This window comes from Rana temporaria, chromosome 9, assembly GCF_905171775.1.
Source record: "Rana temporaria chromosome 9, aRanTem1.1, whole genome shotgun sequence".
In the NCBI taxonomy this organism is placed as follows: Eukaryota; Metazoa; Chordata; class Amphibia; order Anura; family Ranidae; genus Rana; species Rana temporaria.
The window spans coordinates 24958110-24971667 of record NC_053497.1 but is presented as its reverse complement, the minus strand read 5'-3'; the positions used below and the strand labels follow the sequence as shown (position 1 = coordinate 24971667).

Sequence of the window (13558 nt, the reverse complement as noted above, 5' to 3'; positions counted from 1 at the left end):
CCAGATACTGCCCCCCATGTGAATGGGTAGGGGGATACAATCTTTTTGGGCCGGCAATTCTCTTTTTCTTTTTTTTACATTCAGCCGACAACGGATGACTCATCGGTTGTCAAGGATGCGGCGGTCGGCTGTCCGGTCGGCTTCTTAGCAATCGGCTATATGCAGTGAATGAAAAAAAAGAGCAAAACTCAAACCGTGGCAAAATCACAATTGCAGAAAAAACTAAAGGAAAGCACAGCAAAAAGCACTGCAGAAACCATCAAAAGCAACATGCATAGATGTGAATCAAGCCTAAGGCGGAATTCATCACTGACCACAAACCTAAGGGGGCATTCATGTTCCTTTTGAATGGCAGTATAAGAGGGAATACATCCCTCTCACTGAACACAAATCTAAGGGGGCATGCTTCTTCCTTATGAACAGCAGTACAAGAGGGGACTTAATCCTTCCCACCAACCATCATTGTAAGAGGGAATTTGCACCTGCTGAACACCAAGTCTTATTCTTGTTAAGCACCACTTTAGGAAGCCATTCTTTCTGCTGACAAAGAATATAAGGGGGCATTCTTCTTCCAAAAGACTCATATATGGGGGATTCTTTTCTCTTGCTGAAAAAGAAAATATGGCGCATTCTTCTTTCTAAAACACTCATATGAATGCATTGTCCTTCTCAGGGGCGTAACCAGGGCCAGATTAAGAACATCATGGGCCTGGTGCTGAGGATTTTGGTGGGGCCTTTTATCAATAATAAATAAATGCATGGGAAAGACATGAACGCAGCCCGACCAAGGCAAGTGACCAAAGACACAGAACCCAGAAGGAAGACCGGGTGAAGATGGAAGTGCCCGGGCCCCGCCTGATTCATCGCAGCGCAGCACTGGAGGGCTCAGTCTGAAAATTTAAGTGTACACTAATGTGCTAATATGCTGTGCATACTTGTACGTTGTGGCATAACCTACCCCAGGGCCTCTAAAAAGTAGTAATGTCAGGAAAGTTTACTACCGCTTTATTATCACAGGATCCCAGGAGCCTCTCATGGGGCCCCCTACTGACCCAGTGGCCCTTGGGCAGTGCCTAAGTGCACAGTTGCCAACATTTAAAAAATATTTTCAGGGACACTTTTTTATATAAGTGCTATATTTAGAGTAGCTGAGATCCCCGATGTTCCTCTATACATCATAGTAGTAATCACAAAATTAAATGAGTACTAATAATGGGGCAGAACAAATATAAGAACTGAGATTTCCTTTAGTTGAACTAACAAAAGTGTGTCCATTCTAGAGCTGGTAACATTGAGGGTATTCAGTATAATTTTAAAGAACTGTTTTTGTGGGTAAGCGACATAGGGGAGGAGTATGGACGGTATATAAGTGGGAAGTATGTGCAGGTGAGGGAGAGAAATGTGGAGGGTCTAACAGTGGGCACTATGTACAGGAGAGGAGTGTGAAGGGTATGACAATGGGCAGTATCTACAGGAAGAGTGTGGGGGTATGACAGAGGGTAGTACGTACCAGAGAGAATTGTGGAGGGTATGATGGGGCAGTATGTACAGGAGAGGAGTGTGGAGGGTATGATGATAGTGGGCACTATGTATAGGAGAGGAGTGTGGAGGGTATGACAGTGAACACTATGTATAGGAGAGGAGTGTGGAGGGTATGACAGTGGGCACTATGTATAGGAGAGGAGTGTGGCGGGTATGACAGTGAGCAGTATGTACAGGAGAGGAGTGTGGAGGGTGCGACAGTGGGCACTATGTACAGGAGAGAAGTGTATGACAGCAGGCACTATGTACAGGAGAGGAGTGTGAAGGGTATGACAGTGGGCGCTCTGTATAGGAGAGGAGTGTGGAGGGTATGACAGTGGGCGCTCTGTATAGGAGAGGAGTGTGGAGGGTATGACAGTGGGTGCTCTGTATAGGAGAGGAGTGTGTAGGGTATGACAGTGGGCACTATGTATAGGAGAGAAGTGTGGAGAGTATGACAGTGGGCACTATGTACAGGAGAGGAGTGTGGAGAGTATGACAGTGAGCACTATGTACAGGAGTGGAAGGATATTTAGGGACTGTGTAGTGGTTAAGCGGGTCATACATGGATTGAAATTACGCCAATTTTTCCCGTTAGGGGTGTCGGAGAGGTTGATGCACTCCGGATATCTTATCCTTTAATTATTCTAAGTAATTTAATCTGGTACACTCAATTAGTTTTATCCCTTATATAACTTATTGTGTGATAACGCTAGACCTAGGAATTCCTTGATATATGAAAATATTCTGTTTCTCTTTCAAGTTTAAAGTATTACTTTGAAATAGTCTTTTAATTTAGCTTATGTGAACTGCCTTACTTTCACCACATGGTGTAGAGCATATAGGATGGATAGATATAAGTGGCAGTTAATAAGACAGGAATGATTATTATGAATTGAAATGTATTTAAATTATTATATTTCTGCGTGCTATTGACTTATTTCTTGCTAATTTAATACAAATGTATGTATTTATTTTATTGAAAATAAACTTAAATTTGAATGAAAAAAAAGAAATTACGCCAATTATGCAGAGACCAGCCATAGTCAATCTATGTATGGGCTAGCTGGTTTTACACAAGTCAATCTATTAATCGACTTGAGTATAACCAGCCTGTTAGGTTTTTCCCAAAACAATCAGTGCTGCCAGCTATAGTTAGCAACACTGATCATTGTACGCACTGGCAGAACACAATAACACTGCAGGAGTGATTCCCCCATCCACAGGTCAGCAGGTGAGAGGGTGTGTGGGGACAGGCTGGGGAGAGATACTAGTCAGTGGCTGGGTAGGCACTGGTAGTATCAGAGCCAGATACACACAGGTTACATACGCCACGATCGTTAGAGCGAGAACAATAATTCTAGTACTAGACCTCCTCTGTAACTCTAAACATGCAACCTAAAAAAAAATTAAAGCACCGCTTAGGATACCAAAAAAAATCGTGTTAACTTAACTAACTAGTGTTTTTTTCGTGTTAGAAAAAGACGATTCGCGCTTTTCTGTCTGTTACAGCGTGATGAATGTGCTTATTCCATTACGAACGGTAGTTTTACCAGAACGAGCGCTCCCCTCTCATAACTTGCTTCTGAGCACGGCATTTTTTTCAGGTCGTTAAAGCCCACACACGACCATTTTTTACAACCTTATAAACGACAACGTTAAAAACGTTGTGAAAAAATAGAGCATGTTTGAAATTTTTAATGCCCATTTTTTAGATCATGAAAAATGCTCTAAAGCCCACACACGATCGGTTTAAATGACATAAAAAAAAAACTTAATTTTTTAGAACCCGAAAAACAGTCGTGTGTACGCAGCATAATACCTTGTATACACGACCAGTTTTCCCGTTGGGAAAACTGCAATGACAGCTTTTGGCTGGGAAAACTGGCCGTGTGCATGCTTCATGGCAGTTTTCCTGACAGGAAAACCGGCGGGAATCCTGGCAGGAAAAATTAGAAAATGTTCTCTTTTTTCCTGCCGCGATTCCCGGCGGTCTTTTTCCCATCAGTTTCCCTATCAGAAATACTGTGGTGGAGCATACACATGGCCGGGATTCCCGGCCAAAGCTCTCACCGCAGTTTTCCAGACGGGAAAACCTCTGGTGTATACAGGGGGAAAGTTACAGAGCAGGTTCTCCCCCCGGGATTCCCATCGGACTTTTTACTGCCGGAAACCCCGGTCGCGTGTACAAAAAAAAAGTCCACTTCCAATACAACTCATGCAAGCACGCCTTCCTCCTCCTGAATACCTGTATCAATCTCAAGGAAACAATATCAACAATTTGCCTGGAGATTACCTTAAAAGGACCATTATTCTAAAAATATTGCATTTCGATATCTGTAGGCAATTTAACACCTTTAATAATGGTATTCCGTACATGATTTTTTATTTCACGTGTTTATTTACTTCACCACTTTTACATGGAGACAAGCTGTCTGGCAAAATCATAGGAGTAGGGACAATTTATTATAAATTGCAACTCAAGTCATGTGAATAAAAGGCGAGCATTGTCCCCTGACCCTTGGCAGTGGTATTGTAAAAAGCCCCTCTCACTGAGACTTTCGCTGCACAGCTGGGGAAAGGTGTAATTGTGAATGACATTATGGATAATGGCATGGAAAACCAAAAAAAAAAAAAAGGATTATTTACTGTTCTTCATACTGGCCCTTCAAGTCCTATCTAGGTCTAAAGGTCAAACCAGTTTCTCTAAAACAGGGATAGTTTGTAATTATGAGATAACAGAAAGTGAGAAACCTACAACAGGAATCTGAAACCACCTCCAATACAGAAGAGAAAATAGAAATTGTCCCCTGAAGATACCATACAAGTCCTAACCTTTTTGGTGAGACGGGTTAGGTCCTCTCCGATATGTGCCAGCCGGGGGATGAGGTGTGTGGTGTAAACATCATTGAGTGCTGCATAGTCCCGACTCTCCTGACGCGTGTGGTTTAGAATCATATACAAGCAATTCACAGGGGACAAAAGATGCTGTTGTTCCTTCCTAAGGAGGCAATAGTTGGCATGAAGAGACAAGGCTTAGGGTTAGTGTACATGGAAAGTATGTCAAGGTACAAAGCAAAAAAAAAAAAACACAAATCCAATACATCTCTGCTGTATATAGACGTTTCCACCAATTTTATCCTTTTAAAGACCCTGCAAGTCCAGAAAAATACCCGTTGTCTGCCAGAAATGCAGTTCATAGTTGGGGTTTACATACATATGGACAAAGAATTCCAGATATGGATGATTTATATATATATATATATATATATATATATAGTTACATTGGCCAGCTTGGAGCAATGTAACTATGCATATACCATACCTGACCAAGCCTTATTTATTGGTAGTGTAAATATCTTCTAAACAGGCACCGTTTAGGATGGGGGTCGGCAACCCATCGATCCCGAGCAACCTGACGATCACTGACATGTAGCACGCAAACACGTCCTAGTGTTGCCGCCCCAGTCTTCTCTTACACTCTGTGCATGTGTAGCGCATGGGCACCAAATCCTAAACTGCAGAGGAAGCCCTGCCCCTTACATACGTGCAGTGGTGGGGCAAGTCTCAGAAATAGCTTGGGCAGTTCGGGCTCTTCTCCGAGCACGCACAAGCTCTTTATCTTCCACGGTCATCCCCACTAATCCCCTCCTAATGCCCCAGCCCTCCTGACACACAGTACCCCTGACACACAGCACCCCTGATGCCCTCCTGACACACAGTCCCTCCTGATGCCCTCCTGACACACAGCCCGCCCTGATGACCTCCTGACACACAGCCCGCCCTGATGACCTCCTGACACACAGCCCCCTCTGATGTCCTCCTGACACACAGCCCCCTCTGATGCCCTCCTGACGCACAGCCACCCCTGATGCCCTCCTGACACATAGGCCCCCCCTGACACACAGCCCCCTCTGATGTCCTCCTGACACACAGCCCCCTCTGATGCCCTCCTGACGCACAGCCACCCCTGATGCCCTCCTGACACATAGGCCCCCCCTGACACACAGCCCCCTCTGATGCCCTCCTGACACACAGCCACCCCTGATGCCCTCCTGACACATAGGCCCCCCCTGACACACAGCCCCCCTGATGCCCTCCTGACACACAGCCCCCACGATGCCCTCCTGACACACAGCCCCCACGATGCCCTCCTGACACACAGCCCCCACGATGCCCTCCTGACACACAGCCACCCCTGATGCCCTCCTGACACACAGCCACCCCTGATGCCCTCCTGACACACAGCCCCCCCCGACACACAGCCCCCCTGATGCCCTCCTGACACACAGCCCCCCCTGATGCCCTCCTGACACACAGCCCCCCCTGATGCCCTCCTGACACACAGCCACCCCTGATGCCCTCCTGACACACAGCCACCCCTGATGCCCTCCTGACACACAGCCACCCCTGATGCCCTCCTGACACACAGGCCCCCCCTGACACACATCCCCCCTGATGCCCTCCTGACACACAGCCCCCCCGATGCCCTCCTGACACACAACCCCCCCCCCCGATGCCCTCCTGACACACAGCCCCCCCGATGCCCTCCTGACACACAACCCCCCCCCCCCCCCGATGCCCTCCTGACACACAGCCCCCCCCCTGATGCCCTCCTGACACACAGCCCCCCCCCCCCGATGCCCCATCACCATGTGCCCCTGACACTACTAATGCCACAGCATCAATGCCCAGCTGTCCAGATCCCACTGTACTGTACCCTCCTGCCACATGCCTTGGCCCCCGGCATTGTGCCGTGGGCGCGCTGGCCTGCTATCGCTCTTAAAGCAGCCGACGTACACCTACGGTGATTCGCGCAGCCGTGTCGACCTACCGCAGTATAATGAAGGCGGCTGGTTGGCAAGCGGTTAAATACCTCATGCCTGGACCACTACTTATTTATTCCTTTAGTAAATTGACTTTAATGCTGTTTTAGGAGTTATTTACCTCATGTTTTTGGTTTGTGAGGTAAATAACTCATGAGGTGATAGTGAACTGACATTGTCAGCATCTCATGAGATAAGTGCAAAAAATATGTCAGGTGATTCAATTATTTTGTGAGATATTCTTTAGTGAATTGAGCCCAGTGTGACATGTCTGTGCATTGCGTCTCCATTGGGAGAGCATGTGACAGGTTGACAATGGAGGAAAACAATTGGGAGACAGGAACAATGTGCTGTTACCTGACAAATAATAAGGGTTGTTTTTTTTTATTATTATTGGAAAAGTAAAGCTAGCCATAGATGGTTTGAATCGAGACCAGTTCAGCAGGGATTGGCCGAGATACGAACCATCTACTGGCAGGCCGATTATACCCAATTTGATTGTTGTAGGACTTGGGAACAAGCTATAGCCACTAGCAATAATCAGCCAGGACGGCTTAACCCCTCACCAGGAGAACACAAGAGCTCCACAGGAGGGATTCCGTGGTTTCAGGAGAGAAAATATCATTGTCTATGGCCGGCTTTAGTCGACCCTTGAAACTGCATGTGCAGACATTCTGTGCAAAAAGGAAGACAATTTGAATGTTGTTAGGCCCTTTCCTTCCAGGTCAAATGTTATTGATTCACAATAAATTAAAGTGGTTTGTGAAAATGACAATATATGCCCATTTGATGGAGCTGGCAATCACTATAAATAAATATGTATTTCCTACGACCATCAGAACCAATCTAGTGGACATACATGGGGTGAAATAGCTCTTGCGTTAAATCAGTTTTGAAAGTGCAATTCACTTTAAGGGCCAGATTCTGCTAGAATCTGCGGCGGCGTAGCGTAAGCCATTTACACTGCGCCGCTGCAAATTACTGGAGCAAGTGCCGTATTCTCCAAGCACTTGCTCCGTAATTTGCGGCGGCGTAGTGTAAATGGCTCGGCGTAAGCCCGTGTAATTCAAAGGGGGCGGATTGTATTTAAATTAAAGGGGTGGTTCACCCTAAAAACTTCTTTTTTTTATTACACCGCCCCCCCACATTGCAATCCGATTAAGGCCATTATTATTTTTTTGAAGCTGTACATGCCTTTGTACAGCATATTCACCCGTGCATCCGGGTTGCGAGTCCCGCAGGAGTGGGCATTCCTAACATGTCTGTGATTGACGTTTTGCCCAAAAACGAGCTCCCCCCCGTCGCGTAAGCCGCGTCACGATTGGCGAAAGGAGCCGAACGGCGATGCGCATGCGCAGTATAGCGCCGACTCGCCGTTCGGCTCCTTTCGCCAACCGTGATGCGGCTTACGCGACGGGGGGGAGCTCGTTTTTGGGCAAAACGTCAATCACAGACATGTTAGGAACGCCCACTCCCGCGGGACTCGCAACACGGATGCACGGGTGAATATGCTGTAAAAAGGTATGTACACCTTCAAAAAAATAATAATAGCCTTAATCGGATTGTAATGTGGGGGGGCAGTGTAATAAAAAAAAAGCAGTTTTTAGGGTGAACCACCCCTTTAAGCGCGCCCCCACGACGATCGAACTGCGCATGCGCCGGGCATAAAAATAGCCCAGTGCGCATGCTCCAGCTCACAACGGAAAACGTCAATGACGACTGAAGTGAGCGTCATTGACGTAAAGTCGTATTCGCGAACGACTTACAAAAACGACGTAAACGACGGAAAAAGACGAGCACTAGACCTACTCTGTAACTCTAAATTTGTAACTTGTAAAAAAAAAATAAGCGACGCCTATGGAGATTTTGAAGTACTGACGTTTGGCGCCATTCCATGAGTGTGCGCAATTTTAAAGCATGACATGTTAGGTATCTCTTTACTCGGCGTAACTTCATCTTTCACATTATACAAAAAAATTGGGCTAACTTTACTGTTTTGTTATTTTTTAATTCACAAAACCATTTTTCCCCCCAAAAAAAGGCGTTTGAAAAATTATTGCGCAAATACTGTGCGAGATAAAAAGTTGCAATGGCCGGCATTTTATTCCCTAGGGTGTCTGCTAAAAAAACATATATAGTGTTTGGGGGTTCTGAGTAATTTTCTAACAAAAAAAATATGATTTATGCATGTAGGAGAGAAGTGCCAAAATAGGCCCGGTATGGAAGTGGTTAAACATTGCACAAACACGTTAAAGCTTATAGGAGATTTTATTAATTGGGTTTTAGACACTTCATATTTAAGGGTATTTTAGGGTTTATCAGTGTGTGTGGGGGGAGGTGAAGGGTTAAAGTTCATCTAAAGCCATTTTTATAGGGTGATGAGGGATCCCCGTCAGGTTTTTTATTGCCGTCTGTGTCCCAGTTGGTCATTGCTTTTTTTAAATTGACACAACTGCTGCTCCCAATCCTACTAGCCCCATTTCTCATCTTCCAAATTTAAATGTAACACATTTAGAACAGCAATAGTCAGAGTAGCAAGATGGACGCTGGCACAAAAGGATGCACTATAATGCTCTCGCTATGACAACATTTATAAATAAACGGGATTGTGTCCAGGGAAGCCTGAGCTGGGTTCCTTTGTGGCTCTGAGATGTCATATGGACTAAATGCTGTGAGCTGCCATGGAAGCTTTTGCTAGAAGATGTAACAATGTGCAACAGTAAACTATTCCCTTTGGCCTATGCCCTTTGGCCTGGATTCAAGAAGCAATTGCGCCTGTGTAACCATAGGTTACCCAACCCCAATGATTACTTGCCCCGGCGTAACGAGTGCTCCTGATTCAGGAACCTTGTTACGCCGACTGCAGCCTAAGATCTGCGCGGCATAAGGCTCTTATGCCCGCATATCTTAGGCTGTATTCTTGCGATGGCCGCTAGGTGGCGTTCCCGTTGTGCTCAGCGTATAGTATGCAAATTGCATACTAACACCGATTCGCAACCTTGCGCGAGCCCTGCGTACACAATTTACGCCGTTTACGTACGGCGGTTTTCGCGCAAGGCTGCCCCTGCTATTAGCAGGGGCAGCCCATGTTACGTATACCCGTCGTTCCCGCGTCGCGAAATTTGAATTTTACGTAGTTTGCGTAAGTGAATCGTGAATGGCGCTGGACGCCATTCACGTTCACTTTGAAGCAAATGACGTCCTTGCGACGTCATTTGCCGCAATGCACGTCGGGAACGCGCCTAATTTAAATGATTCCCGCCCCCTACGGGATCATTTAAATTGCGCGCTCTTGCGCCGGGCATTTTGCCGGCGCGCCCGCGCAATTTACGAAGCTTCTGCTCCGTGAATCGAGGGCAGCGCAAAAAAGAGATTTTTAATACAGCTTACCTGTAAAATCTTTTTCTTGGAGTACATCACGGGACACAGAGCGGCATTCATTACTATATGGGTTATATGGAGTACCTTCAGGTGTAGACACTGGCAATCTCAAACAGGAAATGCCCCTCCCTATATAACCCCCTCCCATAGGAGGAGTACCTCAGTTTTGTAGCAAGCAGTATGCCTCCCAAAATGGTCCTCAAAAAAGAGGGGTGGGAGCTCTGTGTCCCGTGATGTACTCCAAGAAAAAGATTTTACAGGTAAGCTGTATTAAAAATCTCTTTTTCTTTATCGTACATCACGGGACACAGAGCGGCATTCATTACTATATGGGATGTCCCAAAGCAATGCTTACAATGAGGGGAGGGAGAACATCTCCAAGACAAAAGGATTTAATTTAGAGATATACTCAAATCATAATAAATCCAACTTAGTTGAGAAAAATAATTTTAAATTTTAAATTTAACTCAAAAAAGAGGAGCCCCCGGAATCCGAGGGTCTCAAACTGCAGCCTGCAGCACTGCCTGCCCGAAGGCAGTATCAGTATTCCTTCTTACGTCCAACTTGTAGAATTTTGTAAACGTGTGGACAGAAGACCGGGTTGCCGCCTTGCAAACTTGAGCCATAGAGATCTGGTGGTGTGCTGCCCAGGAGGCGCCCATGGCTCTAGTAGAATGAGCCTTTAATGATACTGGAGGAGGCAACCCTTTCAAGCCGTAGGCCTGAGTGATTAATTGCTTAATCCACCTAGAAATGGTGGACTTTGCAGCTGCCTGCCCCTTCTTGGGCCCCTCCGGTAGAATGAACAGCACATCTGTTTTCCGGATCTTCTTTGTAGCTTTAAGATAGGCCTTCATGGCCCTGACAATATCCAAGGTATGCAGCAACCCTTCCTTTCTGGAAGTAGGTTTAGGGAAGAAGGATGGTAATACCAAATCCTGGTTCAAATGAAAACTGGATATGACCTTCGGTAGGAAGGAAGGATGAGGGCGGAGAACGACCCTGTCCTTATGAAAAACAAGATATGGTTCCTTACAGGATAAGGCCGCTAGCTCCGAAACTCTTCTTGCGGAAACTATGGCAACCAAAAATACTAACTTCCTTGTCAGTAGAACCAAAGGAATTTCAGCCAACGGCTCAAACGGTTGTTTCTGTAAACTTGACAGAACAAGATTTAAATCCCACGGACAAAGCGGGGATTTAACTGGAAGTCTAATACGCAAGACCCCTTGAAGGAAGGTCTTAACCAGCGAGTGGGTGGCCAGCGGCCGCTGAAACCACACTGACAGAGCAGAAATCTGTCCTTTGATTGTGCTTAATGCCAATCCTTTATCCACTCCTAGCTGGAGAAAACTTAATACTCTATCGATGGTAAATTTGCGAGAAAAGCCATCGCTTGGACTCACACCAGCCTATATAGGCCTTCCAGACCCTGTAATAAATCACCCTAGAGACCGGTTTCCTGGCTCTGATTAGGGTAGAGACTACTTTCTGAGACAGACCTCTACCCCTGAGAATCAGGGATTCAGCTTCCAGGCCGTCAAATTTAGATGCCGTAAGGCAGGGTGGAGGATCGGACCTTGCGATAGCAGGTCTGGCCGTAGAGGAAGAGTCCAAGGGTCTCCCACTACCATCTTTAGGATGAGTGAGTACCATGCCCTTCTGGGCCATGCTGGAGCTACCAGGATGACTGGTATGTGTTCCACCCGGATCCTGCGCAGCAGGCGGGGTAGTAACTGGAGCGGGGGAAACGCATAAAGAAGTTTGAACTGATGCCAAGGGCAAACCAACGCATCGGTTTCGCAGGCCATCGGATCCCTTGAGCGGGATATGAACCTGTCTAGTTTCTTGTTGAGTCTCGATGCCATGATATCCACGTCCGGCACTCCCCATCTTTGGCAGAGTGCTTGAAAGACTTGTGGATGCAGAGACCATTCCCCCGGCCATAGAGTCTGGCGGCTTAAGAAGTCCGCCTGAAAGTTGTCCACTCCTGGAATGAATATTGCCGATATGCAGGGCACATGCGCCTCTGCCCATAGGAGAATCAAGCTCACCTCTCTCTGAGCGGCTTGACTCCTGGTTCCCCCTTGGTGATTTATGTATGCCACGGCCGTGGCATTGTCTGATTGAATTCTCACCGGGAACCCCTGCAATTTTGACGTCCAAGCCCTGAGGGCTAGTCGAGCAGCTCTGAGCTCCAAGATGTTGATGGGCAACTGCTTCTCTGGCTTTGCCCAAGTACCTTGGCGAGTGCAACCATCCAAAATTGCTCCCCAGCCCGTCAGGCTGGCGTCTGTGGTCACTATCTTCCAAGCCACTGGGCTGAAAGACTTCCCCTTCAGTAGATTCTGAGGGTCTAACCACCAACACAGACTTTGTCGGACTCTTGATAAGAGCGGCAACGGGATATCCAAGGCCTGTGGCCTTCTGCTCCATGCTGACAGGATGGCTGCCTGTAGGATGCGAGTGTGGCTCTGGGCGTATGGTACCGCCTCGAACGTGGCCACCATCTTGCCTAGTAACCTCATACATAGGCGAATAGTCGGTTCTTTCTTGCTTAGAACCAGTAGGATTAATTCCTTGATGGCTTTTACCTTCCTCAGAGGTAGGAACACTCCTTGTTGTTCTGTGTCTAATCTCATGCCGAGATATTCCAACTGCCTTGTGGGCTGGAAAGCTGACTTTTCTCGATTTAGGACCCAGCCGAACCTCTCGAGGTATTGGACCGTGAGGGCCACTGCTCGCTCCAAGCCGGGAGACGAGTGGTCTATGACTAGGAGGTCGTCCAGGTATGCTAGGATCGTGACCCCTTGGATCCTTAGCTTGGCTAGGATCGGAGCTAGGACCTTCGTGAACACCCGGGGGGCCGTAGCCAACCCGAAGGGAAGCGCCACGAATTGGAAGTGACGCGAAGCCACCATGAAGCGTAGATATCTTTGATGTGGCTGATAAATTGGAACATGAAGGTAGGCATCCTTTATGTCTATGGACGCCATGAAGTCGTCCTTCTGGAGTGTGGCAGCTGCTGACCGCACGGATTCCATCCGAAATGAGCGGATCTTTAGATATGCATTTACCATCTTTAGGTCCAAAATTGGCCTGACATCTCCATTGGGGATGATGAATAGGTTGGAGTAGAAACCCAGCCCCTGTTCCAGGACTGGCCGGAATCCGAGGCGGATCGTTTGGAATCCTCGACTCCTGGAAATGAGGAGGAGGAAACCTTAGGAAATCTAATTTGTAGCCTGTGGCCACGGAAGACCGTACCCACTCGTCGGGAATGCTGGCTTCCCAAATCTCTGAAAAGAGTCGCAGCCTTCCCCCCACCTTCGTGGGTGGGGGCGCCCCTTCATAAGGTTGGCTTGGGGGCTGGTTTTGCTGGTTTGCGAAACCACTGCCTTTTGCCTCTAACAGCCTGTCCTTGTGATTTGCTGTTGAAGCCGAAGTTTGCTTTTGCAGGAGGCCGTCGATACTGCTTGGCATTAGAGGGCCCCTGCCCAGGGGAATACTGTCGTTTAAACGCAGGCCCCTGAACCTTCTTCTTAGTTGGCAAGAGAGTACTCTTGCCGTTTGAAATGGTCTGAATGTATTTATCTAGGTCTTCTCCGAAGAGTCGTCCTCCATGGAAGGGGAACCCTACCAGGAGCTTCTTGCATGGGGGCTCAGCCTCCCAGCTTTTTAACCATAAGAGTCTTCTCATATGGATAAGGGATAACGATAAACGTGACGCTTGCTGGATAGAATCCTTGATTGCGTCTACCGTAAAACATATGGCCTTAGGGACATCCGAAAATTCTTCTGCCTGCTGGGCAGGAATAAGTTTAAGCATC

At 47.2% G+C, this 13558-nt stretch overlaps 1 protein-coding gene across 3 annotated transcripts in view; it reads right to left on the bottom strand.

Moving 5' to 3' along the window:
- ARHGAP4 (Rho GTPase activating protein 4) overlaps window positions 1–13558 on the bottom strand; it is a 256952-nt gene that overhangs the window by 100373 nt on the left and 143021 nt on the right. For all 3 annotated transcript variants that reach the window (XM_040322987.1, XM_040322988.1, XM_040322989.1), the window contains exon 3: window positions 4357–4522. In XM_040322987.1, the coding sequence (XP_040178921.1) occupies window positions 4357–4522 (166 nt within the window). The remainder of the gene's footprint in view (window positions 1–4356; window positions 4523–13558) is intronic.